The sequence below is a fragment of the Cryphonectria parasitica genome (genome assembly GCF_011745365.1).
Source record: "Cryphonectria parasitica EP155 unplaced genomic scaffold M406scaffold_1, whole genome shotgun sequence".
Lineage (NCBI taxonomy): Eukaryota > Fungi > Ascomycota > Sordariomycetes > Diaporthales > Cryphonectriaceae > Cryphonectria > Cryphonectria parasitica.
Genome location: NW_024468909.1, coordinates 6,046,843 through 6,073,919, shown reverse-complemented (window position 1 = coordinate 6,073,919; position 27,077 = coordinate 6,046,843). Strand labels below are relative to the sequence as shown.

The following is a 27,077-nucleotide window of genomic DNA, read 5'->3' as shown; positions in this document are numbered from 1 at the left end:
AGATGATGGCAGCACCGACAGAGGTCGCAGCAGAGGCTGCCCCTCCTCCAGTGGCCTCACCTCCTTCAGCAGCGCAGGCTGATCCCCAAGCAGAGCCTCAGGTTAGGGCTCATGCTGAGGAGGAGAAGCTCGCAGCAGCTGTCTCGTCACTAGAAATCATTCCCAGCAGCAGCGACACTGTGCCTGCCCACCGCTCTCACGATCCCCAGTACAACCAGAAGAGGACCGATCCTTTTCAGTTTGGCTCGCGCTACCTCGAGGACGGCGATGACCCGTTCGAGTTCAATGCCTGGGACCACGTGGAGACTGACGATGCTTACAAGGAGTACGCTGAACAGCAGTACGAGATGCAGCGCCAGTCTCCCGTGTCTGATTTTGACAAGCGTATGTACACACACACACACATATCCCCTCCTTCTTTCTTGACATCGCACTGCGCATCTGCGCATGCAAGGCTCCATGTGATGATTTACATAACATAGCATAGTTCATCTGATTTCATGATGACTACTTTGTATTTTTTAGTCTTTCGCTCCCATCTGATCTGCCTTTTGTCTCTTGAACCTATTTCTGTTCACGCGCACACACACACACATCAGCTCTGTACACACTGGCTGACCTTTACAAAATAGATCGATTCAACTCGGACCCTGCCAAGTGGTGGAATCTGTTCTACAAGAACAATACCGCCAACTTCTTCAAGAACCGCAAGTGGCTTCAGCAGGAGTTTCCCGTGCTCGGCAAGGTAATCAGTGAGGACGCCGGCCCTGTCACACTCCTAGAGATAGGCGCTGGTGCCGGCAACACGGCGTTTCCCATCCTAGCGCAGAACAAGAACCCTCAGCTCAAGATCCATGCCTGTGACTTCTCCAAGAAGGCCGTCGAGGTCATGCGCTCTCACGAAAGCTATGACACCAAGCACATGCAGGCCGACGTGTGGGATATCGCGTCCGACGAGCTCCCGCCCGGCCTGGAAGAGGGTTCTGTGGACGTGGCGCTCCTCATCTTCATCTTCTCTGCGCTGTCGCCGCTGCAGTGGAAGAAGGCCGTCGAGAATGTGCACCGAGTACTCAAGCCCGGCGGCGAGGTCTGCTTCCGCGACTATGGAAGGGGGGACCTCGCACAGGTCAGGTTCAGGAAAGGTCGCTACCTCGAGGACAACTTCTACATCCGTGGCGACGGCACACGTGTCTATTTCTTCGAGAAGGACGAGCTGGCGTCCATCTGGACCGGCGACAAATCCCAGGAGGGCGAAACTGCCGAGGATAAGGCCCAAGAGACAGATGTTGCTCAGGAGGCGGGGCCTCTTTTTGATATAGAGGACCTTGGCGTTGATCGTCGGATGCTGGTGAACCGCGCTCGCCGGCTGAAGATGTATCGGTGCTGGCTTCAGGGTAGATTCAGAAAGAAATAAAGAAACCAGCTGTGTCGGGTGGCCTCTTCTCCCGTCTTTAAAGAATGTTTTCTATGCATTGCATGTTGTTTCCTCTAGTTTGACCGTTATGTTTTGTCATTACGATACTTTTGAGAAATCCAAAAGTGCTTTATATCTTGGATATGAAAAGGTATTGTGATCAAGGTCACACCAAACAAATCCCCCTTCCATCACAACCTACTCTTCTTGCCCCCTCCCTCCCCCAGATACTGCCCAGCCAGCTTCAACATGCCCTCGGCCTCCTTCACCATGTCGGCCACAATCTCCCCAGCCGGCTGCACCTTTTGTATGCTCCCGGCGACCTGGCCCATCAGGTGCGGCAGGTCCACATCATTACCCTCCTCGATATCATACTCAATAGGCACCACGCCGCGGTCGCACAGCTCCCTGATGCGGTCGGGCTTCTCGTGCCAGCGCCGGATGTACTCATTCACCTTCATGCGCAGCGGCCTGCCCGAGAGCACCAGCGTCCGGTCCGTGCCGTCAAAGTCACAGCTGACGACCTCCTTCTTGTGCTCCTCGCTGCAGCCGGCCTCGACACTGGCCACAAACCGCGTGCCGACCCACGCGCCGACAGCCCCCTGCATCAGCGCCGCCGCCAGGCCGCGCCCGTCCGCAATGCCGCCCGCCGCCACCACCAGCGCCGTCTGCGACCCGCCCAGCATCGCAGGGCGATACCGGCGCGCCACGTCCACGACGGCCGGGATGAGCACGCTGCTGGCGATGGCGCCCGTGTGGCCGCCGCCCTCGCCGCCCTGGGCGCAGAGGATGTCGACGCCGACGTCGAGCGCCTTGACGGCGTGCCGCGGGTGGCCGACCATGTTCATGACGTAGATGCCGGCGGCGTGCAGCCTCTCGACGACGGCGCGCGGCGGGACCCCGACGGCGCTGACAAAGAGGCGCGCGCCGCTCTCGATGGTGATGTCGACCAGCTCGTCGAGGCGCCCGCCCGTGTAGTCGTGGTTGGTGGCGCGCGCGGACCCGCCCACCTGGGGCAGGGCCAGGTCCACGCCAAAGGGCAGGTCGGCCGAGGCCCAGTTGGCCTTCATCTCGGCGATGATCTCGCGGAGCTGCTCGGGCGTGTACATGAAGCCGCCGATCACCCCCAGCCCGCCTGCGTTGGACACGGCGGCTGCGAGGCGGCCTCCTGAGGTGCGTGCCATGCCGGCGAGGAGGATCGGGTGGGCGATGCTCAGGAGTGTGGTGAGAGGGGTCGTGATGGGGCCTTGTTGTGGTGGTGGAGACATTGTGTGTGTGTGTGTGTGTGTGTGTGTGTGTGTGTGTGCTGTGGTTCTGGCTGCTTTTCTTTTGCTCTCTTTTCTTTTCTCCCTCTCTCTCTCTCTCTCTCTCTTCTTCTTGCTTAATTATTGTCTTGATATGGGGCGTGGCCAGCAAGAGGCTACTTTGACGAGGTACCAATACAAAATGGTGGAGAGACAAAGCAGGTCGGTTCAGTTACTCAAGTGTAGCAGGACTTGTTGATACAGGGTACAATATTAAAGAATAGATCCTTCATGGACAAACTTGTGGTGATGGATAATGTCTTATGTAGTTGTTGTTCTTCAAGATATAAAAAAGATAAACATTGAAAAGAAGAAAGAAAAAGGAGAAACCGAGACGAGAGTATCATAATGGTAGACATGGCCGTTGGAGTTGCAATACTTTAATTCTACCCCGGCCTTTGAGAATGCGGGGGGTGAGTGTGGTTTGGAGGGATCCAAGCCGAGGCATCTCTCTGCGCTGCTCCTGCTCCGGGAGAGGGAACGATGAGCTGTCTGCTGTGGAGCTTGCGTCAGCGGCTTCTGGGCCACATTGCCAACATCCTTTTACGGTAATGACTTCGTAGCCAGCAAGACGATGAGGGGACTTGATACGAGGCAAGATACTGAAAAAGACCCGAGGTTAATCCAAATGTGAACTATGTGTATTGAGAATAGAACCCCATCTAACCCTCGATTTAAATCTACACCTTCTGATACCCCTCTTCACTCTGTACACCAATGTACCACCCTGGATTTTTATTTTTATTTTTGTAGACAGCAATATCTGGTCAAGGAAAAGGAAAAAGGAGACAGAAAACATTGCAACTTTTATCAACATCCTCCCATATCTCTCTACTCCTCCTTCTACACCAGCAAGATAACACGCACGCAATCCAACAACATCCATCTGCCTTAGATGCCGCCGTCCATGACAGCCAGGGCACCTGGCTCGCTGCAGACGTAGATGACATCGTGGCTGTCAGAGAACCCATTGAAACGAGTGGCAGAGCACTTGGTGTACGCTCCCATGTCCTCAAAGTACAGCCAGTCGCCGACATCCAGGGTCTTGTCGAAGCGGGTGCTCTCGCTGATGCGGTCGATGCCGTCGCAGGTCGGGCCCCAGATGCTGTACTCGGTGCCGTCAGATGTGACAGGCTTGGCAACTTTGGTGTTGTAGTACGTCTGGCCCCCGGCGCGCAGGATGTTGGCCACCGGGTGCTGGTGATCAAACATGATGCTGCTGAAGTTGCCGTAGACGCCGTCGTTGACGTACACCATGTAGCTGTTGTTGTCGCCCCCGGGTTGGTTCTCGACAGTGCGGCGGGCAATGATGTTGCAGGCAAGGGTGAAGGCGGTCGACGCGTAGAAGCGACCAGGCTCCGCAATCAGGTGGATGCCCGAGTGCGCCGGGAAGTACTCGTCCAGGGCAGCCCGGAGGGCACCCGCCATCTCCTCGAAGCTCTCATCGCTGCAGAAGCCACCGCCGACATCCAGGGTCTTCATGTCAAAGCCGTACGCGGTGCCCTGCTGGAAGACAGCATGGGCGTCCTGGACCGCCTTGAGGAAAGCCCCAGGGTCAGAAGCCCCAGATCCGACGTGGAAGCTGACCCCGACCACCTTCAGGCCCAGCTCGTGCGCCGTCTGCAGCAGGCCCTCCGTCATGTCCATGGACGCGCCGAACTTCAGGCTGAGGCGGCAGAGGCTGGACGAGTCGTCCGTGTGGATGCGCAGGAACAGCTCGGCATCGGGGTAGAGCTTGGCGATCTTGTGGAGCTCGTCGGCGTTGTCAAAGGTCATCTGGCGAACACCCTGGTTGGCGACGTAGCGGACGTACGAGTTGGTCTTGCAGGGCTGGGCGTAGATGATGCGCTCGGGGCTGACGCCCATCTGGAGGACCTGCTCGATCTCGGTCTTGGAGGCGCAGTCGAAGCCAGTGCCCAGGCTGGCCAGGAGGCGCAGCAGCTGGGGGTCCGGGTTGCACTTGACAGCGTAGAAGGGCTTGACGCGCGGAAGGTTGAGCTTCCACCGCATGTGCTGCCGGTACACCTCGCCGAGGTCCGCCACGAAAAAGGTATCCTCCTCGCCGGGCTCGCAGTCCTCGTGATCAATCTTCTCCACGCGCTGGCGCAAGGCCTCGCCGATCAGATGCTTGGGCGAGACATGGCCACGGTAGTGATTGTTGTTGTCATGATCGAATATTGTACCGCCATGATTGCCTTTGACAGACTTGATGGCAGAAGTAAAGATTCGACTGTTGATGTAATCGACAGGTGTGATTGTATCGACGAGGGTAACTGCCATAACCATATCCCAAGGCTGTCCTGGAGGGCGGGAGGTAGCTGTTGGGATCCGAGAAGAAGCTGGTGAGGGACTCTGATGTCCTTTCGGTGAGCTTGCTGGACAGGTTCCGGAGAAACCTGTTTGTTTTATTGGTGGAAAAGTCTCGACACGGCGAGGGTGGTGTTAAGGGGGTCGGAATCGGTAGCAAACTGATCCCTCAATGGACTGGCGAGGCCTCCGCGACTCTCCCTCGTTGAGAGGAAGAGGCTCAGAAGTCCCCTTATGCGGCAGCTGAAAGGGGGGGTGGAACTCGGGGACCTTTTGGTGGTAGGGAGGGTCCAACGGCGCGAAGAAGTCGAGATGCTTATGAACGTTCAGCAGCAGTGGGAGGAGGGACCACGTTGATGATGTGAGGGTTCTTTCGCTGGCCGAAATCTTGATCTGAGACAAAGTCAACGGCCGAGGAAGCCGTCGTAGCGGTGTGCCTTTGATGGAGACCAAAGGCGAGTCCCTATTGAAGGGGGCTTGTTTATAGTGGAGTCTGTTGCTCAGGAGGACAGCTTGTTAGCTATGCTTGCTCATGAGCAGGGTGAGGTTGCGCGTGAGGCCGCAAGACTGTGAATATGAGGAAGGGATTTTATAGAAGAGAAATAATCGTGTGGTGTTGTTGTTGTTGTTGTGTGGTGAGGGAAAATAAGGCCAAGTGGGCGCGGGGTGGCAGGGGAAAAAATTGTGAGGGCAAGGCTGGGCGACGTCGATCTCGAGAAAACAGGCAAAATCTCGAAACAGGGTGTGTGGTTGTGCCACAGCCACTGCCAAGCGCCACAGATTAACGTACCTGGTGATGAGTCACCGGACAGATGCTTTAATTCGTATACCGTACGTGTGGTTGTCAAAATCCGTAGGCGTGATTATTCAGGTGGAAAGAGAGAGAAGGAGGTGGAGGGAGCTGTGTTGTTGAGAAGAGTTGAGGGACGGGAAAACAAAGAAACGAAGAGAGATCGATGATGTCGGGGGGGGGGTGGATGTTTGATTTTGGCGGGGGAGCGAATTTCCAAGTGGTGGGTCCTGCAGATAGCCCAGAACAGAACGTCTCCTTTTTTTCTTCTTTGCCCTTCCCTTTTCCCTGAATTGGCTGGCCGGTTTCTAGTCTGAAATCTCTAGGCTCTCACTCATTGGTAGAGCTTGTTTTGGTGTGGGGCCTGGCAGAGGTGAACTTGGCGGTTCGTTACTTAGTCTTGGAGGGGGAGCTCTCAGTCGGTGAGGGCGAGACTTGTCCCCATTGTCGATTGTGAAGATCGAACAACGTGTCAGGGCGATTGGATTTACGCACATTCTCAGAGTATCTCTTTCAATCGTTGTCTTCTCCCTCCAAATCCTTGTAGCCTCGACGCAAGCATCACCATCCACCGCGACCAACCAAAAAAAAAAAAAAAAAACCGACCACGTATAGCCCTTTCTTCCTCTTTTAGGCCACACAAGCTCACAAGCAAATTTTTGACCGGGCAGGTTCTGCTGCACCTATCACAACATGGTCCTTTTATCTAGTTACCAAAGCATCAGCTTACCAGCTGCTGTCCAACGTGTGAAAATCCCTCAGCAAACATGTGAATCTCTGAAAAAGATGGGGGGAGGGGGGGATGACAATGCAACCATCACACTGACCACTGGTGTTGTTAACCCCTCCTAATTTTTTTTCTTCTTTCTATTTGTGCCAATAGACCAAGACACTCGAGTAAGTGTATATGGATCGATCAGTTTCACCTCTCTGCGATGGCTTGGCTGTCCTGAACACCTTTGTTGCTGGAAATAAAAATAAACTCTATGGCAGACCCGCTGTGACGCAGTTGCACATCAGTCAACCACCTCCCAATCGACCAGCAGTGATCGTGACGTAGTGTCTTCATAGTGGGGCCAATATGATAACGAAAGTTGGTTGAAGAAGATATGAGGAAATGTCTCTACCACTTTTCCCCGACCTGAACTGTTCAAGGTTCTTCTTACTTTGCCTCCAAGGATGTACATCACATCCTGTCCTGAGTTACTAGGTAGCTAGGCGATCTTTATGCAGCTCTTCAACTGTCTCATCCAGCAGCAGCATCCCGCAGTACCCTTTTTACCTAAATATTACAGGAATTGCTACTGTACCCGTACCAAAAGAAAGAAATGAACCACGCCACAAGATTCTTGATCTTTTCAAAACGAAACACGTTGAAAGAGGGCGCTGAAGGGGGCAGTGCATGTACTCTATTGCATAGTCCGTACATCCAGGATCCTGAGGAAGACGGGTCTGAAGAATGAGCATCAACAGCCAGACGGACCAGCCGCATCCACCAGCGAGAGGGGATCGCGGTTCGTTTTGTGCAGGATATATTTTGATCTCGCGCCTTGCTGTGGTCTTCAAGCCATGACGGTCCCTGTGGAAAGGAACCGGGCAGGAAGACGTATCGTATCTGGACGCTGATTTTTCTTCTCTTTCATTTCCTTTACATACCTAACCCCCTCTACAACATGGACGCCCGGGGGGTTGGGGATAGCAGTGGGAGATGGGTATCATTTCTATGTTTTCTTTTTTGGATATGTTGTACAGTTTGTGTGAACAGCGAACACAGGGCACGTCGTTGAATTCGTCGTACAGTCGCCGCCCACTCACAGGAGATCAAGCATCCACCTGGCCGCCGTTGACGTTCATGTCCTCCACCTTCCACTCCGCATCCACCCACGAGGCCTTTTCGCCGAGGAATACAGCCCTTTCGGCCTTCCTGTCCAACGCCTCGACGATGTACTTCTGGGCGACCGTCCTCACCTGCTCCTTGGTGACATCAAGCAGCTGCTCTCGTCGTTGCTGCCTCATGGCCTCGTCGATGCCATACACAAATCTGCCCATCCCCTCCTCATTCACGCTGACAGGCGCGTCCACGCCTTGGAACACACTGATCTTGGCATCTTCCAGATCGCGGTCGCTCCACTGCTTGTTGACAGCCCACTGGCCCGCACGCCGCATGATGCTCAGTGTATTGGTCGGGTTCGGGTCACGGTAAGAGTAGAATCCAAACAGACCGTCTGTTGACCGGTGATAAGCGCCACCACCGTACGCGCCACCCTTCTCGCGGATCTCATGGTGCAGGTGCTTGTGTGTGAGGAGCTGTGAGAGGATCTGGAGAGGTGCGCCGTCGGGTGATTTGTACGAGACAGTCGGTAGGGAAAGGGCCCCGTAATAGACCTGATAAGGCAGGGGATAGAACGTCTTGATGCTGCGCTCGAACTTGCGCGTGGGCTGCGAGGGAAGCTTGAGAGGGGAAGAGGAGGAGAAGGCCCCCAGGAACTGAGAGAATGCGGTTGTGTTGGCTTGCACAGCCTCGCTGCCGCAAGTGATGGCCGCCCGAATGTTGCCACCCGCCATTGCCAGTTGCTGTATCTGCTTGAGCTTGGCCATGACGTCTTCGAGCCGGTCGGATTCAGCCCGGCTCGCAAGGGAGGTCATCAACCTCACCTGCGACAGGCCGCCATTCTGCTCACTGAGGTACCCGTGGTTGGTCAAACCAGCCTCCGCGGCTCGCCTGGCGTAGGAGTGGCCAGACGAGGCGATGTCGTTGACAACACCATCCGCAGAGGCCTGTATCAACTGCCTAATTTGTTGAACAGCCTCCGGGCTGTCAAAGTTGGTCTCCACCACCAGCTTACGCAGAAGCTCAAATATATGTGGCACGTTCCGGTCCAGAGCCATGCCGGTGAATCCAAAGCCTTCCGATGCCTGTGTGAAGTCGGTGACAGAAGAAGCTGAATGATAGGCGACGGAAACGCCACCTGTCTTCAGCTTAATCAAGTCTTCGAGCTCCTCCATCGTCATGTCCTTAGTACCGAGACGCATGATGGCCCCGGTGAAGAGCGGCACCAGCGATCGCAGCTCGTCAGGCAGGTTGTCCAATATGTTCAGGAGACGGAAATAGGTAAGGCCGTTCGTGGGCGCCTCGTACCACTGTGTCTTTACACCGCTGATCACCTCGTCTCGCAAGACTGGCGGCGTTTTTTGCCGCGGTATATCCTTCACGTGGACGCTAGGCAAGCAGCTGAGGTCCTCGGTGTTTGTCTTGCCTTGCTCTTCGAGCAGTTCAAGCTCTCTCTCCTCCAGAGCCTTCTGAGCGGCTTCCTCGCCACCAGCTTGCTTCTTGACGGCCTCTATCTTGGTAGCGAGGCGATCGGCCTCTTCTTGCACCAGCTCCAGCCCAAATGTCGGCGACGGTGACATAGTAAAAGTCAGGGTGTTGTCGTTCAGGAGGTACTTGTCCATGAGACCTTCAAGATAGCCACCCTTGGCCAGCTCGGCCTCGAATGCAGCGCGGGTCTCGTTCCAGGCAAGAGTGTCGAAGGGGTCGATACCGGTGAACCACTTCGGCTTCAGCCGGTGCAGCATCGACATGCCAAAATTGGCCGTCTTGTGCTTGAGACCAAGTTCGAGTTGGTGCAGGTAGCCGTCGATCTTGGACCTCTCGAACCCTTTCTGTTGCACCTCACGCAGGATCTTCTGCAGTTCAGTCTTGACCTTTGGCACGTCGCTCTCCTGTACGCCGGTTAAGCCCACGGAGAAGATACCGCGAGCATTGCCGCTATCATAGCCGGTGTTTGGGCTCCAATCGATGCCTAGCCCAGATTCGATGAGACCCTTGTAGAGCGGCGAGCCGTATCCATCCATAAGCAGAGCAGACACCAACGACAGGGAGAAAGACTCGACAATATTCGTTGTGTCCCCAAGAACCCATGAGACCGAGGTCTTGTACTGCCTGTTGGCATCGACCAACGGATCGACAGGCCCTTCTAGGGTGACCTCCTCGGGCCCTCCGCTAAGATCAACGGGTTGGTGAATCTTCATATCCCCGCTTATCCGCTCGAATGCCTGGAGCTGGGCATCAATCTCCTGCAGGTGGTCGGCCAAGGGCATATCTCCATACGTGAACAGCTTGGCATTGCTGGGGTGGTAGTGCTCATCGTGGAACTGCTTCAGCTGTTGGTATGTCAGATCGGTGATCTTCTGAGGGTCGCCACCAGAGTTGTTGATATCCGGAAAGATATAGTCTTGAAATCTGATGTAGTACAGATACCCAGCATCAGACATCTGCCCCTTCATCTCGTTATACACAACGCCCTTAAAGACGAGTTTGCGGTCCTCGGGCTTGGCATCCTGGCCGCTGGCAATGGCCTGTGGGTTCTCGGGCCCTATTCTCCAGCCTTCCTGCGTAAAGTCGGTCTCCTTCAGAAGCGGGTGCAGCGTCGCATCAAGGTAGACAGACATCAGGTTTTTAAAGTCCTGGGCGTTGGTAGTGGCAAAGGGGTAGAAGGTATGATCTGATGCTGTGAAGGCGTTCATGAAGTTTGAGAGGGTGCGTGGGAGCATCTTGAAGAATGGATCTCGGATCGGGTACCTGGGGTCTGTCAGCCTGAGGCGCTCTCTCTCTCTCTCTCAAAACCATCCACACATTGAAAAGACGGCAATCAGCTCACTTCTCACTTCCACACAGCGTGGTGTGTTCCAGGATGTGTGGTACACCAGTGTCATCCGGAGGGTTGGTCTTGAATCCGATGGAGAAGACATTGTTACTGTCGTCCCTGGCGATGTGAAGATGTTCGGCGCCAGTCTTGTCATGCTGCAGATGAAGGGCTGTCAACTCGAGCTCTGGCACATGCTTGGTCCGGAGCAACGTGAAGCCATGAAGCTTCTCGCCCGCCTTGGGAAACTGTGACAGTTCCGTCACGGCCCTCTTGGCGCTGTTGGCAGCGCTGCGCAGCATTGTCGATGACATGAGTGTGACTGTGACTTTGACAAGTCAAGCCCTTGCTTGTTGCTCCCGCCTGCGCCCCGCTCGAGGCAGAAGAAACACACTGCTCAGTCAAATCAGGCGCCTCGGATAGCCAGAGCTATTTCTGCCAATGAAGAGGACGGACGGGTGATGAGGCCGAAGTGTGGCAGTGTTCTAATTCGTACCTAGAAAGGTGAGCCTAAAGATGAGGCATGTATGAGATGTCTGAAATTTTGTTCCAGCTGCCGCTGAGTGACGTCTTTAGTCTCGGTGAGTTGCGGCCGAGCTACAGGGGCATGCCCCCCCGGACCTGTTAGGGACGATGCCCTGATATGGCGGGGTGCCCTAACTGAGACCCGGGCCCAGGGAAGCGAGGTGGGGTCCTGTGAGCGCGGAAGAGTCCCTCGCCTGGTAACCCCGTCATCACTTTGTGGCTGGTGGGCAAATCATCTATGGTTGTCATTTGGTCATGCAGAGTGGAACACCAGGACTTTCGTTTTGCGTCTGAGAGTTGCAGCCAGGAGTAAATACATACGTAGTTTCCCAACCAATTACTTTCCATCGAATGATAATGCAGCCTGGCGGCAGTGTTGCTTTTTCCCCCCCTTTTTCATGTCAAGGGAGCCCGTTTGGGCTCGGCCCTTGTGACTGGTAAGTTACTAACGAAGCCCCCTGCAAAACGAGGCTTTGGGTTGTGGAACACCACTGCCCTCAGCGGAGTGGCCCTGCTAAACCTCAACTACTGCCCCAGCCATTAGTCACCCGCTAGAACCTCATTTCACCTCCCGCAAAAAGTCTTTCCAAACGACGCCAGGCCAACCAGCGACCTTAATTCACAGGGCACCACCGCAAAACACCAACACCAGCACCAGACAAACGCTCTATCCCAACCACCTCACGGGCCCGTCCCCGCCGCGCCAATGACCACCTGATCAGCGATCAGGACAGGTTCATCCAGCTGAGCTCCCATAGCCACACTACTGACGTCTCTCCCGCCTATTCTCCCGCTACAAACACCACGGCTTTGGCTTGCCTCCACGAAGAAAGATGTCCGCCTCTGCCGCGCCCCATGCGACCAGAACGACACACGGCCCAACCAGTAATCCCATCACTAGCAATCACGTCTCGCCTGCGCACGTACATGTCCCCAACGGCCACCATCACCACCACCACCATGTGGCCCCCTCCCTTGGAGGACAGGAGCCTCGGCCGCCTCCTGCGCCCCCCGCCGCCGCGCCGAGTACCGCCAACAGCAAGAAGGCCGCCGGGGCGAAAGCGAAGAAGCCCCTCGACTCGAACGAGACGTCCAAACTGCTCGCCCAGCGTATATCGCAGCTTGAGCATGATGCCGCCGGCGAGAAGGACCAGGAGGCTGAGATCGGTGCGTGTTGATGCTTGCTGTTCCTCTAGCCCCCCCCCCCCCCAAATTCTCAAGGGAAGAGGAGGTGTGTGTGTGTACGGTGGAATCTGTAGGATAGCAGCCCTACACGTCGTTCTATTCATTTTGTCAGGCAGTGGGCGCCACCTGCGACACAGACCAACTTGTCTCATGACCGGAGGGCGAGGCGGGGATAGATGACGATGGATTGAAGCGGGGGTCATGATCATATCTGTGCCAAGTGTGCTTGCTGACATGCTGTTTTTTTTCTTTCAAAATAAAACAGAGCGGGAGGTAAAGAAGGCAAATCGCGAACTACATTCCCAGACGGCCAAGATGAGCGAGATCCAGAAGATTGAGCATCTCACCAAGCGATGTTCCGACCTGCTTGCCGAAATGAAACGACATGAGAGGGAAAATATCAAGAACAAGAAAAGGGCCGATCAGCTGCAGAAGGAGAAGGACTCCGTCCGCTCCGAACTCACGAAGCAGAACGGGCTGAAGGAGAAGCTCGAGAAGCTGTGCCGAGAGCTGCAGAAGGAGAACAACAAGCTTAAGGTCTTTATACACCACAATCAACCCCGAGGGATACAATTCCGCCACCGTTGTGATTTATGCTGACGCAGGACATGTTGTTTTTTTTGTTGGATATGTAGAACGAGAACAAGACTCTGACCGACACGCAACGGCGCAACGAGACCTCCTGGGATGACAAGTACGCACAGCTGCTGCAAACGTTGGAAGACTACCAGGAGGAGAAGGAGAACCCGAGGAAGCAAGTTGTGGACATGGGCCTCGATGATCTGTATGTGTGCACCGTCTCCATCTTGTCGTCGTCTTAGCGGTTCGGGATCTCCGGTCTGACAATTTAGCAGGTTCAGGGCCCGGTTCAAGTCGTTTATCGAGCAGTACGAGCTGCGCGAGCTGCATTTCAACGCGCTCCTGCGGACCAAAGAGCTTGAGCTGCAGTGGCACCTCTCCAAGTATGACAAGGAGAAGAAGACGGCCGAGGCCGAGGCAGCGCGGGCCCGGCAGCTCAATGCGCAGGTGCAGACGTTCTCCAAGACTGAGACCGAACTCCGGACCCAGCTGAATGTCTATGTGGATAAATTCAAACAAGTGGAGGACACGTTGAACAACAGCAACGACCTGTTCCTAACGTTCCGCAAGGAGATGGAGGACATGTCCAAGAAGACAAAGCGGCTCGAGAAGGAAAATGAGAATTTGAAGCGCAAACACGAGAAGATGAACTCCAACATCTTCAAGATGGCCGATGAGAGGAACAAACATCTCAAGGACATCGACGACCAGCGCAAAAATAACGAGAAGCTGAAGAGCATCATCACACAGATGCAGCAGCAGGGGCGGGGCATCCCACAGGGGATGCAGGGCACGGTGGAGGGCTGTTACACCGAGGGCGAGGGCGAGGTGGGCGGTGAGGAAAGCGAGTATGAGGAGGACGAAGAAGAGTACGAGGAAGGCGACGAGGGCAGCGAAGGTGACGAGGAGGAGGACGAGGAGGAGTATGAGGAAGACGACGAGGAGACGGAGGACGAAGGACCTCACCAGGGCCAACTTCCAGTTGAACATCAACAGCAGCCCTACGGCCCAGAGCGGCCTCCTCCTGCCCCCCAAACGGCGACAGTCAATGGCGCCCACTAAGAGGGGGATGGGGCTCGTTCTGGCTGTGTGGGGTCTTTTAGCCACCCTCCCCCCCCCCCCCGGGTGTCCTCCTCTGGCACACATGCCTTGCGCTCTTCTGTATTGTTTGCACGGGCCTCTGGCTCGTCGACGCTTTCCCCCAAGTCATACCTACGTTCGGAGAGCTGAGCAAGCGTTTTCTCCGAGGGGTTCACGATGTTTGTGTGTGTGTGGCATCTGTGTGGGAGATGTCCTTCCATGTGGCAGGATTATTAGTACCTGTTACATGTTTCCGACTGTCAGCCCTGAGGTGCTTGCTATTCAACAGCCTTGTGCGAGCTGCATAGTCAAGACGAGATAGTTTCTTGGTATACCTTTTGAGCGCTATGCTGTAGGATATATGCTCAAATGACGTAGCAAGAATTTATGACCGAGCAACAGTATTTATTGTATTACAAGTTTTATGAATGCAGGAGGTAGGATGAGCCCAGTAGAGAGGGATGGATGTCTTCTGAGTTCGGCGAGTTAAGGATATATGTTTTGCTGTGCCAGTACTCATACTATTGTCTTCCCCTTGTCTCTTCCCACCCTCGTCCTGTCCGATAAGGAGAAGAAAAGAAACGGAAAACGTGAAAGGAAACAAGATTATGATAATCAGGTTCATAATAAGAAGAATGACCTATAATGAAATAAAAAAGTAGTAAGGGGATCATCGTGGTGAGGCGGGTGGGAAAAGATCTTGGCAGGCAGCTCAGGCTCAGGCTCGGGCTCAGGCTCGGGCTCCAGTACGGCGGTTTCAAGTAAGGTAGGAACGGTTCATTGCGGCGGCGTGCCCCCCTCGCCGGCCCCAGCCTGGGGGAGGTTTTGGAGCCCAATGGGGGTTCTCGTTCGTGCCGACAAAGGTTTACACTGATCAGCCCGAGGCTCAACCACGAAAGTTGTCTAGGCTGGTTGCACAGTTCGCAACATACGGTACTTCCCCCCCCCCCCCAATCAGACTGACTGGAATCCTAGAAAGGTTCCTAAGCTACAAACAATCCTTACCAGTTCGTCTTGTTCGATTCTTGAGGCCCCCTTTCTTTTGTCTATTTTTCAATGATGGCACACACTCCAGGTCCCTTCGTCGGGAGACCTCGACATCTTCAACTCTGAGCAGCGGGCGCATGCTTATTTAGTTGAAGGGTCCTCTTTTTTAAGTGTGCTGCTGAGCAGGTGCCAGAGTCTGTACGTCATTGTCACTTGTTATTGTCCTCGACGAACAGGTCTGACACGAGTTGGCTCCGATACTTTACAAACTCAAATGCGGTTCGTCGTCCGTGGCACTTTCGTTGGTCGAATTGACGCTCTTACGACTCGACCTCTCTTTTTCTTCAATTGCTTCTTCTGCTTCTTTTATTATTAATACTACTTCTGCCGCTGCTGTTGCTACACTGACCAGAGGGTGTTGCATCCCACCCGCCCCTTCGATCTCACGACTCTGTTACACGACCCATCTCCTTTTTCTCCCTTCCTCCCTCCAGTGACGATACCGATACCACGCCACGACTGAACGGGGGCTGTCAGCCCCTCTACAACAACACCCTGCGCCTGTCCTGTCCTGCGCCGTGCAGCGCGCGCACACACGCACACACACACACACGTACATACACCCATCTCATCCCGTCCTACTATCCTTCCGACCGCACAATGTCCAATTTCCTCGAAGACCCGCGTCTGCGACAGCGCTGGAACCAGATCTCCCACACCACCGAAGCCGTCACCGAGAACGCCGCCGCCGGCATCTGGACCTTCCAGCAGGACTACATCAATCCATGTCTAGGCGCAGTTGGCGACGCGATCGAGCCCTGCATTACCCCTTGCTTTGGCAACCGCGACGAGCGCGCACGCTGGGCCCGCGCCAGGGAGCATCACCAGTATGCCACCCGCGCCGAGTACACCTTTGACTTTTACGATGACTGGGACGACGACGACGAACTGCTCGCCAATTCGGGTGGGCCCGGCATACTAGGCGGCTGGGGAGGCGGCTTGCACGGGGGCGGCGGAGGCGGCAGCGGTGGTGGGACGTCCAGCAGGGGGGAAGACTGGGACCGCCTGATCGGCGGGTCCGGCGCCGCATCGAGGAGGAGCAATGCTGGTGAGGTCGGCGATCAGCCGAGGCGGAAGAGGGGCATGAGCTACGGCACACGCGGCGGCAGGCGCAAGAGTGACGAGGAGGACCCCACTATCATACCGAGCACAACCCCTCTGGGCTTTTTGGGCCGCCTGCCGTGGAAGATTGGGGGCACGCTGCGGTACAAACCTAGCGCGGCCTTCTTGCAGGACCACCCCGGCGCGTCGAGTCACCCGGACGAGAACCAGCCGCTGCTGGACTCGGACGGCGGAGACGAGGAAGCCGTCCGCCCGCAGACCATCATAGCACAGAACAGGAAGCGAAGTGGCACAGCCGGCTCGGGTGACACGTCGGACTCGTACAGGTCGAGGGGTGATCTGTTCCCCAGCGACGGTGAAGAGTACGAAGACGCTCTGGAGATTGATGACGAGTTCGCCGTGGGCCTCGAGAGGGTGGACGACCGGTCCAGCACAACCAAGGGCAAACGGCCAGCTGGCAGTCGGCGGGTGTCGAGGACGGTCTCGGGAACGACCTTGTCATCGCGCACGTCCAGGTCCCCGCTGCAGAGCAGGAGAGGCTCCGGCGAGCCGAGCCCCAACATGGAGAGCTCGACGCACTCGCTCATGGCCTCCTCGATCGAAGACCTGCATCGCGAGGAGGAGGAGGTCAAGCGGCAGGAGGACCAAGAGATCGCCCGCAAGAGGGAGGCGGCCACTCAGCTGGCCCGGGAGCGTGGGTTGTCGGCAAGTGAGAACTATAGCTCTGGCGAGTCTGAGTCGAGAGCCAAGAGTGCCATGTTGAGTGTCGAGGAGATATCGCGACCGTACAGTCCCCAGAAGGCACCTACAGAAGTCCTCACCACCACCACCACCACCACCACACCAGAAGTTCAGGATGAAACCCAGGGGAGTGCTCCAGAAGACTACGACGACGACGACGAGGAGGAGGAGGAGGAGGAGGAGGAGGAGGAGAGGGAGGAGGGGCAGGAGGAAAGGCAGGAGGGAAGAAGGCCTCAACCCCCGACAGAGTTAGGAGACGACCGGCCTAGACTACCTGCAGATGACGATGAGTTTATACCTGCAAGACTGCCGAACTTTCGGTAATAGAAGACTGTAAGCGACGGAGTTTCTGGTGCTATCATGTTGGCGGACGCCAGCACGAAGGCCTTTTGTAATATTCATATAGGCAGCCCTCTCTAAGGAGACATGGGCTGAATGAGCTTGATTGATTATGATATATGTATGTCTATATATATATTCTACGATATCCACGACCTAGCCGCCGTGCTAGATCTATAGAAACTTTACTATCTGAAAAGATACAATTTTAATCAATCAAGGAAAATGGACGTCGACAAGTTGATAACTCGACGGATCTGCTCTCGTCAGCCGAGTGTCAGCCGAGGCTACGAAACAGCACACTGCTTTTACTACCAATCAAACGAGATCCACACCATTTCAGAGCCTAAGCCATTCTCCATCACACGATTAGCTTGATTCAACAAACAGTTCAGGACGAACGAAAATGAAAGATGGCGGCCCGTAGCTGGGTTCGGGCCGGGGTCGTGGATCTCTCCGTACTGTAGTACTGCCGGACACATTCTAGGTTTCAGAACTGACCGCATGCAGTACAAGTCGATATAAAACCGGGGCGGTTCTCTTTTCCCTATGACATAGTAAGTTTACTAGTATAGTGTCCTCTCATATCAGCTGCCGACACTCATCTTTTCCTTCCACACGATAACACAAATCCACAAACTCAACACTTGTCCTTCTAAAACAAGACTCATCCTCATCCAGAATGGCAGCAGCAGCAACGGGACGCTTCAGCCTCCGTTGCGCTCGAGAATCTGCAGGCACCATCCCGCTACCCAATCTATGCATCGGCTCGTGGTCATGGGGTGACAACATGACGTGGAAGAACGCCTCAGCCTCGGCCGTCAAGGACCTCGACGATGCCTGGCGGACCATGGCCCAGAACGACCTCTTCTTCGTCGACACGGCCGAGGTCTACGGCAGCGGCGAGAGCGAGCGCATCATCGGCAGGCTGCGGTCGGACGCGGCGCTGACCCCGGACGACTTCCGCACGCGGCTGGTGCTCGCGTCCAAGTTCCTGCCCATCCCGTGGCCGCCGACGCGCCTGTTCCCCAGCAAGGGCATGGTCAACGCGTGCCGCGGCAGCCTGCAGCGCATGGGGCTGGAGAGCATGGACCTGTACCAGGTGCACGGCCCGATCCACGTGCTCAACTCGATCGACAGCATGGCGGGCGCGCTGGCGCGGTGCGTGGAGCTGGGCCTGACGCGCGCCGTGGGCGTGAGCAACTACAGCCTGGACGAGATGGTCCGCATGGACGAGGCCCTCAAGAAGCGCGGGTACCGCCTCGCCAGCAACCAGGTCGAGTTCAGCCTACTGCGCACCCGGCCCGAGACGACGGGGCTGCTCGCCGAGTGCAAGGCCCGGGGCATCGTGCTCATGGCCTACAGCCCGCTGGGCATGGGACGGCTGACGGGGAAATACACAAAGGACAACCCGCCGCCGTCGGGTCGCAAGTTTGGCGACGTGCCCATCGAGGAGCTCGCGCCGCTCCTCGAGACGCTGCGGACGGTGGGGGAAAAGCACGGGGTGAAGCCCAGTGCTGTGGCGCTCAAGTGGGTGATCCAGAAGGGGGCGATCCCGCTGGGCGGTGTGAAGAATGCCAAGCAGGCCGAGGAGAACGCGAGGGCGGCGAGTGAGGAGTGGATGCTGAGCGACGAGGAGATGGCAGAGCTGGACCAGCATGCCCGGGAAGGGACCACGTCGTTCTGGCAACATGATTGAGTGTGTTGTGCTCTTTGTGTTGTGCAATGGTGATGGAGAATGTAATACATAACTTTGGAAGGGCAACTGGTGAACAGTCATTATACACACGTCCAGATACATGTAGGAATTGTTCCACTGCTTGTAAATTTTATACTTAACGAATGTTTAAAAAGGCAATTACACTTGCACAGTATTCTTGACATACGACTTTCCACTCCTGAGTCCTGCCATAGTATTGACTACTCACTCAACAAGGGGTAGATCACAGAGACAAAGAACAACTCAGGGCAGTTTGGGTTTGTGTGGTCTTGGTCGATCAACTGAGGATGCTCAAGTTGAGGAGGGACAAAGTCGCAATGGGTAGTTTCACTCATAAACAAATTGTCATTATACACTATACTCAAGCTGAGGTGCTGGCTAGTTCTGTTAATAACTCTCTTATCACCATTGTAGTGGGTGTGATGTTGGCTGATACTTGAAACTTCTAGAACTGTAAACAATGAACCATTTTTAACTTCACCCTGACCAATAACACTATAGTTCGTGTGGTCAGTCGCTCAGACCAGCCAGCCCCCACGTTACAGCCAGTTCTCTCGACAGTCGTCGGAACTTACTAGGCGGGGGTTCCATGAATGTCTTCAACACCTTCTGCTCAGCCCTCCCACGTTGCTTCCGGCGGCTATGCATGTGCTCGACTGCTCATTGGATGCCCTCCCGTTGCTGCCTGATCGAGCTGCACGCTTCAGACACCCATTATGTACATCGCCTCCCCATGCCTCAAAGAGGCGACCAATCGTCAGCATTACAATCATGCCACGAGTTGCCTTTGCGGGGCATGCCATGTTTCGTTCAATTGACCGTTGGGAGTGCTGGAATTGGAATTGGTATAATTATACTTTCTCTGGATCAAGAGATAAGGTGTTTGATTCTTGATCAGTACATACTATTGGGTTATGGTTCATTAATACCCCAGTGTGTGAAGATGACTTCGGCAGCGAGGGTCGGAGTGAGTGCGACGAGTCCACGTCTTCAACAGCAACGAAAGACACCGACTCTTGGAAGAAAGAGTTCCTCAAGAAATTAGAAGAGGTCAAGTCCCTGGAAACAGGCAGCATGTCTGTCAGTCACCCAGAACTAGGCCCCATCGAGTCACCCTTAGGCGACGCAACACTATTGCCGGTTATATCTCTGAAAACGGTGATGCAGATGGATGCGCCGGCAAGGGACTGGGTCGGATACAATCCCACACACACAGGATTCCAAATTCTTCAGGAGGCATATGAAAAAGGCGAGTGGGTGGGAAACTTACCGCAGTTCAAGCTGCCGAAAGCTTTCCGCAAGGCTGGCATCACAAAGCTGACGGCCGAAGCTGCTGCCAAGAGGAAGAATGCTCAAGACCAGCAGCCCCAGAGTGGCGCGGAGACCCGGGCAAACACCAGTGGGAAACCTGTCGAGACGTTCCGTTTCATACGAGACGAAGACGGCGACAAATTGGAATTCAGTGCTGAGATGAATGACGACTTGCGGAAACAAATGAAGGAAGTGGAGGAGGTGGCCAAATTGCCACTTGGCCGAGCCTTGTTACAGATGGAATTTGGCAGGTCCTTGCGGCACTTTGGACTCAATCTTCACGTCGATGATGAGGCGGATGCCTTGTCGTCTAGCACCGAAAGTGGCAGCGCTGACGAAATGGACATCGACGAACCGGACCATGTGCCAGCAAAAGAAGTCAATACACAGGAACCAGGATCATCTGGTAACAGAGAGACGGCCAGATATTCAAGTTTCTCTCCACAGCCAAACGTCTCGCCTGGCAAGGGCTCAGACTTCACACAAGCTGAGGTAAAACGTTGGCTAGGGTCGATGTGATGAGAGCGAGAAACAGGGTGTTCGCGCCCCATAATAGTGAGGAAACAGGGAGGATACACAATACGAGACGCAGTGTGATATATGGGAAAACGACCCTATCTTGATTCGTTTCCATCTTTGTCTTGTATCTTTGATCGCTCACACTGAACCCTGCAAAAATAGCACGGGGTATCTTTGACAGCTGGCACTGGATGCTCTTTTCTTATAAGAATCTTCCTGACATGCGATAGTCCAAAAATGGGCAGATCGTGGATGAATTATATTGTATACTTGCTTGATCACATCTGCATCTCACTGGCTGAATTGCTGATTTGCTCCTTCATAAGAGCTCTTGTTGCCGCATTAGCACACAGGATGTCAAACCCAGTGTCACATGCCCTTGTGTAAGAGAAAGACTTGTGTACAGTAGATATACTCCAAATGACAGTGCCAGGTTGTAGACTAATTAGGTTCTGGGGTTGCATATTAATTAACTGCCTACTTCTATGTCCTTACCTAAGAGGAAATATACCGCTGGGTCTTTAAGTGAGGTTGCAAGAGATCCCAGCAGTTCGGGTCTGTGTGGGGGCAGAATTCCAGGGCCCCGCAAACCCCCCAAGCTTGCCTAAGGAACCATAGTGGATACTTACTACCTAAGGTACTGACCTACCCCCAGACCAGAGCCTGCAGGAGCTCCTCCCAGCTACGTTATCTGTACTGATAGTACGTGGCAATTGCTATTGCTGCGATGCCGCCCGAGAAATTTCCCTTCAGCATACACAAACACAAACACACAAACAGGCTTGGCTGATTTGTCTGCCCCTGATCATTGTGGCCTCAACAATACCTTAGGACGTGTCAGTTTCAGTGTCAGTGTCATTGTCAATACCTTGACAATGCCTGAAGGAAACGGAGCAGCAGGCGCAGCGCCTGCTGCGCAAGAGGAGCAAGGCGGCGTAAGTTATTCTGATCAAACCATCCACCCTCGACTGCAGAAGCCAACAAAAATGACGGTGCGCTGACAGGCAGCATGCCCAATTCCAGTCTTCAATCATGTCGCGCCTTGTATGGGGAGCCACCCTCTATTTCGGTATGCAGTTCGTTATGAAGCAGTTCATGCCTGCTCCGCAGCAGAGCAAGACTGTCACCGATGCCAACGGCCAAGCGGTTCAGGTCCCCACGAACACGGGTGACGTCCCTGCCTATGCGCTCCGACCCAACAAGCTTGACGAGGGTGCTACATGGAATCCTGTGCCACAAAAGATCGCTCCCATGTGGCCCGACGACAGCGTGGTCGACATCATCATCACCCTCTCGCCGTCCATGAAGCCCAAGCCCCTAAGAGACACGCCTGAGGATATGATCGTCTTCCGAGAGACCGAGTACAGTTTGGGCAACTGGAGCGAGAAGCGCACTATAGATACGACCATCACGGTGCCGGCGTCTGTTCAGAACAACGGAACTCTCTGGGGCCATTTCTATGTCGGCCTGCACGAACAGGGGGTCAACCTGGATCCGACGCAGAAGCCATACGACCCCTCCAAGGCATACTACTTCCTCTACCCCTTCACCCAGTATATCCCAAAGAAAAAGGTTGCCAAGACCCGTAGTCTCCTCGAGAACAAGAATCTTACCGAGGCTGAGGAGGCCGAGGCCGCCGAAGCTGGGTCTATCGTCATCGGCAACTACTATCACCCAAACACCACCATCTCCTTCGTCCCGGGTGCTGGCACCATGATGTACCCGACGACCAATGGTGCTGCCCGCCAGTTCATCACCCTCGAGCCTACCGGTGCCAGAGATGGGTCTGGTCAGAACTCGTGGTACTATCCTATCCTGTTCGTCAATGGCTTTTGGCAGCTCAAGAGCCACTTCAACCCGGTCAACGAGACTGTCAAGACGCTGCCGCTCCACATTGAGCTGAACAACCTTGCCAACTGGAAGTTCCAGCTGATGGCTTCCGTCGAGTTTGGCGGACGTGAATCTGCACGTCAGGCCGCGTTTGGAAATCCCGTCGCTGGGGGCGGTGATGGTTCGGAGATCGAGATGGTGAAGGAGATCTTCCTCGATACTAATCCGATCCTTCTTGGTATCACCATTGTCGTCAGCATTGCACACATGCTCCTCGAGACGCTGGCCTTTGGTTCCGATATTGCACACTACCGCAAGAAGAAGGATAACGTGGGCATCTCTGTCCGGACGATCCTGGCAAACGTCTTTATGCAGACCATCATCTTCCTTTACCTGGTGGATAACTCACAAAACACCAGCTGGATGATTCTGGGCACACAGGGCGTCGGCATCGTGATCGAGCTGTGGAAGGTTACGACCGTGGTCAACATCAGGGTCCGCGACGCCCCGCCCGGCTCATGGCTTCCGAAGCACATCGTCTTCGAGGACAAGCACAAGCTCAGCGAGACGGAGCAAAAGACGCAGGAGTATGATGCGATTGCCTTCAAGTACATGTACTGGGTCGGGGTACCGCTCCTGATCGCCTACGCAATCTACTCGCTCGTGTACGAGGAGCACAAGTCGTGGTACTCGTTTATCATCACAACACTTGTGGGGTCGGTGTATGCGTACGGATTCCTGATGATGGTGCCGGCGCTTTACATCAACTACAGGCTCAAGAGTGTGGCACATATGCCGGGCAAGGCCATGATGTACAAGTTCCTGAACACGTTCATCGATGACCTGTTCGCATTTACAATCAAGATGCCCATCCTGCACCGGCTGGCGACATTCAGAGACGACATCATATTCTTTGTGTATATATACCAGAGGTGGGCTTACAAGATTGACTACACTCGTGTCAATGAGTTTGGACAGGGCGGAGACGACGAGGAGGAGGAGAAAAAGGAAGAAAAAAAGGAGGACGATGCTAAGAAGGAGCTTCCTCCTGCGTTATCAGAGGAGGCTTCGAGCGCAAAGACGACCGGTGCTAGCAGCAAGGGCAAAGCAACCAAGAGAAAGTAGGGAGGTAGGGTGTGTCCGTGGGAGTGAGAGAAGGGGGGAGAGAGACGGCGGTCGAAGCATATTGAGTCTTCGGGACCACTCGAGCTGCGCCACGGTAGAACAGATTTCTTGGGTGACTCTGCATGCACATGCACAGACGGCGTTCGGGGGCATAGAAATTGGCATCTTCACGATGCCGTCACTGCTGGTCCATCCCAAGTTCATAATTCACCTCACCGACCATGCAAAGCGCAGCAGACTGAGCCCCGAAAGTGGATACTCGTAATGAAGCCCCGGTCAGCAATCGGCATGCGCTTTGGACCCACACCACCGAAAGCCCCCGGGTGGGCGAAGCCTGCAGCACGAGGAATCAGGCGGCCGCCGAGACACATTAGTACTGTCGTATGTGCTAGTAGAGACTGGGCCAGTTGGTACCACTCTGCAGCGGGTCCATTCCGGACGGGACCCCAGGGGTTCAACTCCAGTGTGTTCCCACAAGGGGCCTTGGAGTCGGTCTAGGCCTAAAGACCGCCCAGTCTAAGCCGCGACTTTTGACGGCATCGTGAATGTGCGGTCCGTTGACACTGCATTCTTTTGTCATAGTGAGCCAACTCAACTGAAGTCAAGGTGAGAAAGATTGGTTTTCATGTATGATTTGCCGTCACCAGTAATATTGACATATATGTAATTGCCTTTTTTTTTTGGTGGAAATGTCCTCTTCGACTATTACTTTGTATTATGCAACTAAGTTGTATGCAATACTACCATAGTTGTGTACGTGCTACTAGTGAAGATTCTTTGGGATGCTTCCCTTTCCCCTAGACGCACCTTGATGGCTTGAAGCTTGGCTGGAAACAGCGCTGTAACTCCGTGACTTTGAATGTGGGTGATTTGGACAGTGGGCAGTGCTCTCTGCTCAACGCAGTACAATGCCACGCGGCCCACCTCTCACTGTCACACACTGCCAAGGAACCCCCCGGATAGGCATTGCTCATTGCGCAGAGACCTGTCGACAGCTACGTAACTCGAATGTTGCGAAGGGTGGGGTTGGGGGGGCTTTGCTTCTATCTTTCATCTTGTCTCCATTCCCCACCGCTATGCTGCGCAGCACATTTTGATTGACGTGCAATTGTATCCTCCTGTCTGTGTTCTTTTTCCTTTTTTTCGCTTTCTGACTCGTCCGATTGGCGAACCCTCTTGAGACGGGGGGCCGAAACGTCATCAGTTCAGAAAAAAGCCAAGAAAAGCTAATCTGTGCTCACCCAACCAAACCTTTAGTCTGAAGTAGATAACGACCAAGACAACGAACATAACCTCACAACCTCTCTTCTCTCTCTGTGACTCAACACGACCCCAGCTTCCTTCCATGTCTACAAGAAGAAGGGGGGAGGAGCACTACCAGTAGTGACCAGAACGACCAGTGTGCTTCTTCTCTTCAGCATTATGTGCCGGCTGCTACCGGCCCGACCAGTCTCAGCAGCCGCCGCAACAGAGACGGAGACGCATTCGTCCTTCGCGAATGATGAACAGCGGCGCCGACCCCACGGACAGTGGACGACACAACTCGACACCGTCCTCCTCCTCCTCCTCCTCCCACGCCCACGCCACCTCCACATACAAGCACAAGGCGAAACAGAAATCCCTCCAGGTCATCGTGACCGAGCACCACTTCCCTAGCGACGGCCGTGGTGGTCAGCATGATGGAGAAGGCCCCCACGTGGATCATAACGCGGGGGAGCAGGAGGACGAAGAAGATAATGACGAAGACGAGGATAGAGAGACTGTCGGCTCTCTGTTGGCCGACATTGCCAATGCCATCAGCGATTCCCTCCGCATGCTCATGTTCGCCGACAAGAGGCACTGGGCGTCGGACGAGTTTGAACAGGTCCGCGCCCTCGAGGATACGCTGGACGAGGCCAAGGCCGACTTTCAGGAACTGGGGCCACTGCTGAAGGGGAACTTTTATTACGAGAATGACAGGAGGCGTATGTACATGCCGGGGAAATTTCCAACCCCCCCCCCCCCCCCAAGACCTTCTCCTTTTGTGCCCTGTGCCTACATTATCCTCTCTAACGGTTTTCTGCGTGAAACTACCTACTGACACTTTTTTTCTTTGGTCGGCCAGCCGAATCCCTCGACGAACTACGCGAACTCCGGGCCCTCTTCATCTACCACGGCCAGACCTTCAAGGACTGGCTCCGGCAGGGCGGGCCCATTAACCCGCTCTGGGCCCGTGACACCTTCGATCTCCGCAGGGACCTCCACCGCGCGCAGCGCCGGGCCGCCGCGCGTATCTTCGCCTCCCAACAGGCCGACATCGCCGGCGGCGGGTCCGGCAACCGGTGCCTCGGCGCCTTTGAGGTGTATCGGCGGCAGAGGCGGCTCGATGATCGGAGGAAGGAGTATGGGTTGGGCCGCAGGGCGAGCCGGTACGAGAGCACGCGGGACGAGATCGCGCGGGACGTGAAGACGAGGGTGACGACAACGACGACGACGATGATGGGACCCAAAAAGGAGCGGCCGCCCAGCTGGAAGCAGAATACGCCCACGATGAGCTCACTGGGGGTGGCAGGCGAGGTGATGGAGATGGGCACGATCGACCTGCGGAGCGACGGCGAGGAAGAACCAGAGCGGGACCACCACCAGCAGCAGCAGCAGCAGCAGCAGCAGCAGCAGCAGCAGCAGTACGGCCAGCAGTCCGACACGGAAGAGCAGAGGGACGGCCGTAGGTCGTCGCTGGTGGATCTCGTGCCGGCGTGCAACTCCGTGGGACGGTTCGAGCGGTTCGGTGACCGGGACATTGCTTTCTCGTGCGACTTTTGCGACGGTTTCATCGTCTGGGAGGACCTCCACAGCATGCCGTCGGCGCTCGACCCGCTGCCCGTCGCGTCGGGCGTCACCGAGCAGCCGAACTGGCAGGCCCGTGGGACCTCTCTCTCGGCGGGCGAGGACAAGACGGTGGTCTTTGCACCGCTGGCGATCGCGAACCACATCAGCCCGGATATAGGGGACTGGCAGGCTCGGATCCTGTGTCCCTACTGCGACGACTATAACTACTACGAGGCCGGCGACGAGGACGAGACGAGGTATGTCCAGGACGAGAAGGGGTTCGGCAGCCTCAGGGCGTTCCAGGAGCATTTGGAGTGGTATCATACCTCGGTTGCCGTGCCGAGCTTGCAGGCGGCTACGAAGAACTGTGTGGTTATGTAGCCAGCCAGCCAGAAGGGTGTATATCAGCACACGCGAAGACCAGCATTATGATTATGGATCGATTCCCTTCACGAGAAAGAGGGGGAAGGGGGGAGTAGTTCATTTTCCTCGGAAAGGACGGAAGCGTGGATTAGGCTTCGGCGTTCAAAACAGATATTGGAGAGAGGCACAGAGTACATCACATTCGCTCAGCGACTTATATAACTATACCTAGATCGTAGAACCCAGTCTACGCTCGAAAGAATACCACAGCACAAAGCCGTCCGTCAGGCTTTATCATCATATACAATCTATAGCTTGTCTTTTGTTGACGCATAATATTGCGAGAATTCGGGCCTCTTCTACGTAACGAGCCTCTCACAGT

At 55.1% G+C, this 27,077-nt stretch overlaps 9 protein-coding genes across 9 annotated transcripts; 6 read left to right on the top strand and 3 right to left on the bottom strand.

Annotated features, from left to right (window-relative positions):
* Window positions 1–5: 5 nt before the first annotated feature.
* On the top strand, window positions 6–1,453 carry M406DRAFT_285918 (methyltransferase; the record flags this gene model as incomplete). The annotated part of the gene is made up of 2 exons (XM_040918647.1): window positions 6–384; window positions 633–1,453. The coding sequence occupies 2 exons, from the start codon at window positions 6–8 to the stop codon at window positions 1,412–1,414; spliced, it is 1,161 nt and encodes a 386-aa protein (XP_040782009.1). The 3' UTR covers window positions 1,415–1,453.
* A 152-nt stretch (window positions 1,454–1,605) lies between these two features.
* On the bottom strand, window positions 1,606–2,598 carry M406DRAFT_33445 (uncharacterized protein; the record flags this gene model as incomplete). Its single annotated transcript, XM_040920941.1, has 1 exon — window positions 1,606–2,598. The coding sequence occupies one exon, from the start codon at window positions 2,596–2,598 to the stop codon at window positions 1,606–1,608; it is 993 nt and encodes a 330-aa protein (XP_040782008.1).
* Window positions 2,599–3,609: 1,011 nt separating this feature from the next.
* Window positions 3,610–4,998, bottom strand: M406DRAFT_35130 (uncharacterized protein; the record flags this gene model as incomplete). The annotated part of the gene is made up of 1 exon (XM_040922618.1): window positions 3,610–4,998. One exon carries the CDS (start codon window positions 4,996–4,998, stop codon window positions 3,610–3,612), a length of 1,389 nt encoding a protein of 462 aa, XP_040782007.1.
* Window positions 4,999–7,552: 2,554 nt separating this feature from the next.
* M406DRAFT_272425 (uncharacterized protein) lies at window positions 7,553–10,766 on the bottom strand (the record flags this gene model as incomplete). Its single annotated transcript, XM_040918147.1, has 2 exons — window positions 7,553–10,397; window positions 10,477–10,766. The coding sequence occupies 2 exons, from the start codon at window positions 10,761–10,763 to the stop codon at window positions 7,637–7,639; spliced, it is 3,048 nt and encodes a 1,015-aa protein (XP_040782006.1). The 3' UTR covers window positions 7,553–7,636.
* Window positions 10,767–15,486: 4,720 nt separating this feature from the next.
* Window positions 15,487–16,656, top strand: M406DRAFT_15656 (uncharacterized protein; the record flags this gene model as incomplete). The annotated part of the gene is made up of 1 exon (XM_040915399.1): window positions 15,487–16,656. A coding segment is annotated over one exon (1,170 nt), but the record flags the coding sequence as incomplete, so codon positions are not given.
* A 1,045-nt stretch (window positions 16,657–17,701) lies between these two features.
* M406DRAFT_248550 (putative aldo-keto reductase family protein) lies at window positions 17,702–18,718 on the top strand (the record flags this gene model as incomplete). Its single annotated transcript, XM_040916539.1, has 1 exon — window positions 17,702–18,718. One exon carries the CDS (start codon window positions 17,702–17,704, stop codon window positions 18,716–18,718), a length of 1,017 nt encoding a protein of 338 aa, XP_040782004.1.
* A 737-nt stretch (window positions 18,719–19,455) lies between these two features.
* M406DRAFT_326445 (uncharacterized protein) lies at window positions 19,456–20,569 on the top strand (the record flags this gene model as incomplete). The annotated part of the gene is made up of 4 exons (XM_040920087.1): window positions 19,456–19,495; window positions 19,683–19,706; window positions 19,737–19,819; window positions 19,907–20,569. The coding sequence occupies 4 exons, from the start codon at window positions 19,456–19,458 to the stop codon at window positions 20,567–20,569; spliced, it is 810 nt and encodes a 269-aa protein (XP_040782003.1).
* An 829-nt stretch (window positions 20,570–21,398) lies between these two features.
* M406DRAFT_285905 (cleft lip and palate transmembrane 1) lies at window positions 21,399–23,524 on the top strand (the record flags this gene model as incomplete). Its single annotated transcript, XM_040918646.1, has 2 exons — window positions 21,399–21,499; window positions 21,593–23,524. The coding sequence occupies exon 2, from the start codon at window positions 21,602–21,604 to the stop codon at window positions 23,522–23,524; it is 1,923 nt and encodes a 640-aa protein (XP_040782002.1). The 5' UTR covers window positions 21,399–21,499; window positions 21,593–21,601.
* Window positions 23,525–26,029: 2,505 nt separating this feature from the next.
* M406DRAFT_354674 (uncharacterized protein) lies at window positions 26,030–26,995 on the top strand. Its single transcript, XM_040922970.1, has one exon. The coding sequence runs from the start codon at window positions 26,054–26,056 to the stop codon at window positions 26,711–26,713; it is 660 nt and encodes a 219-aa protein (XP_040782001.1). The 5' UTR covers window positions 26,030–26,053; the 3' UTR covers window positions 26,714–26,995.
* The last annotated feature ends 82 nt before the right edge of the window (window positions 26,996–27,077 follow it).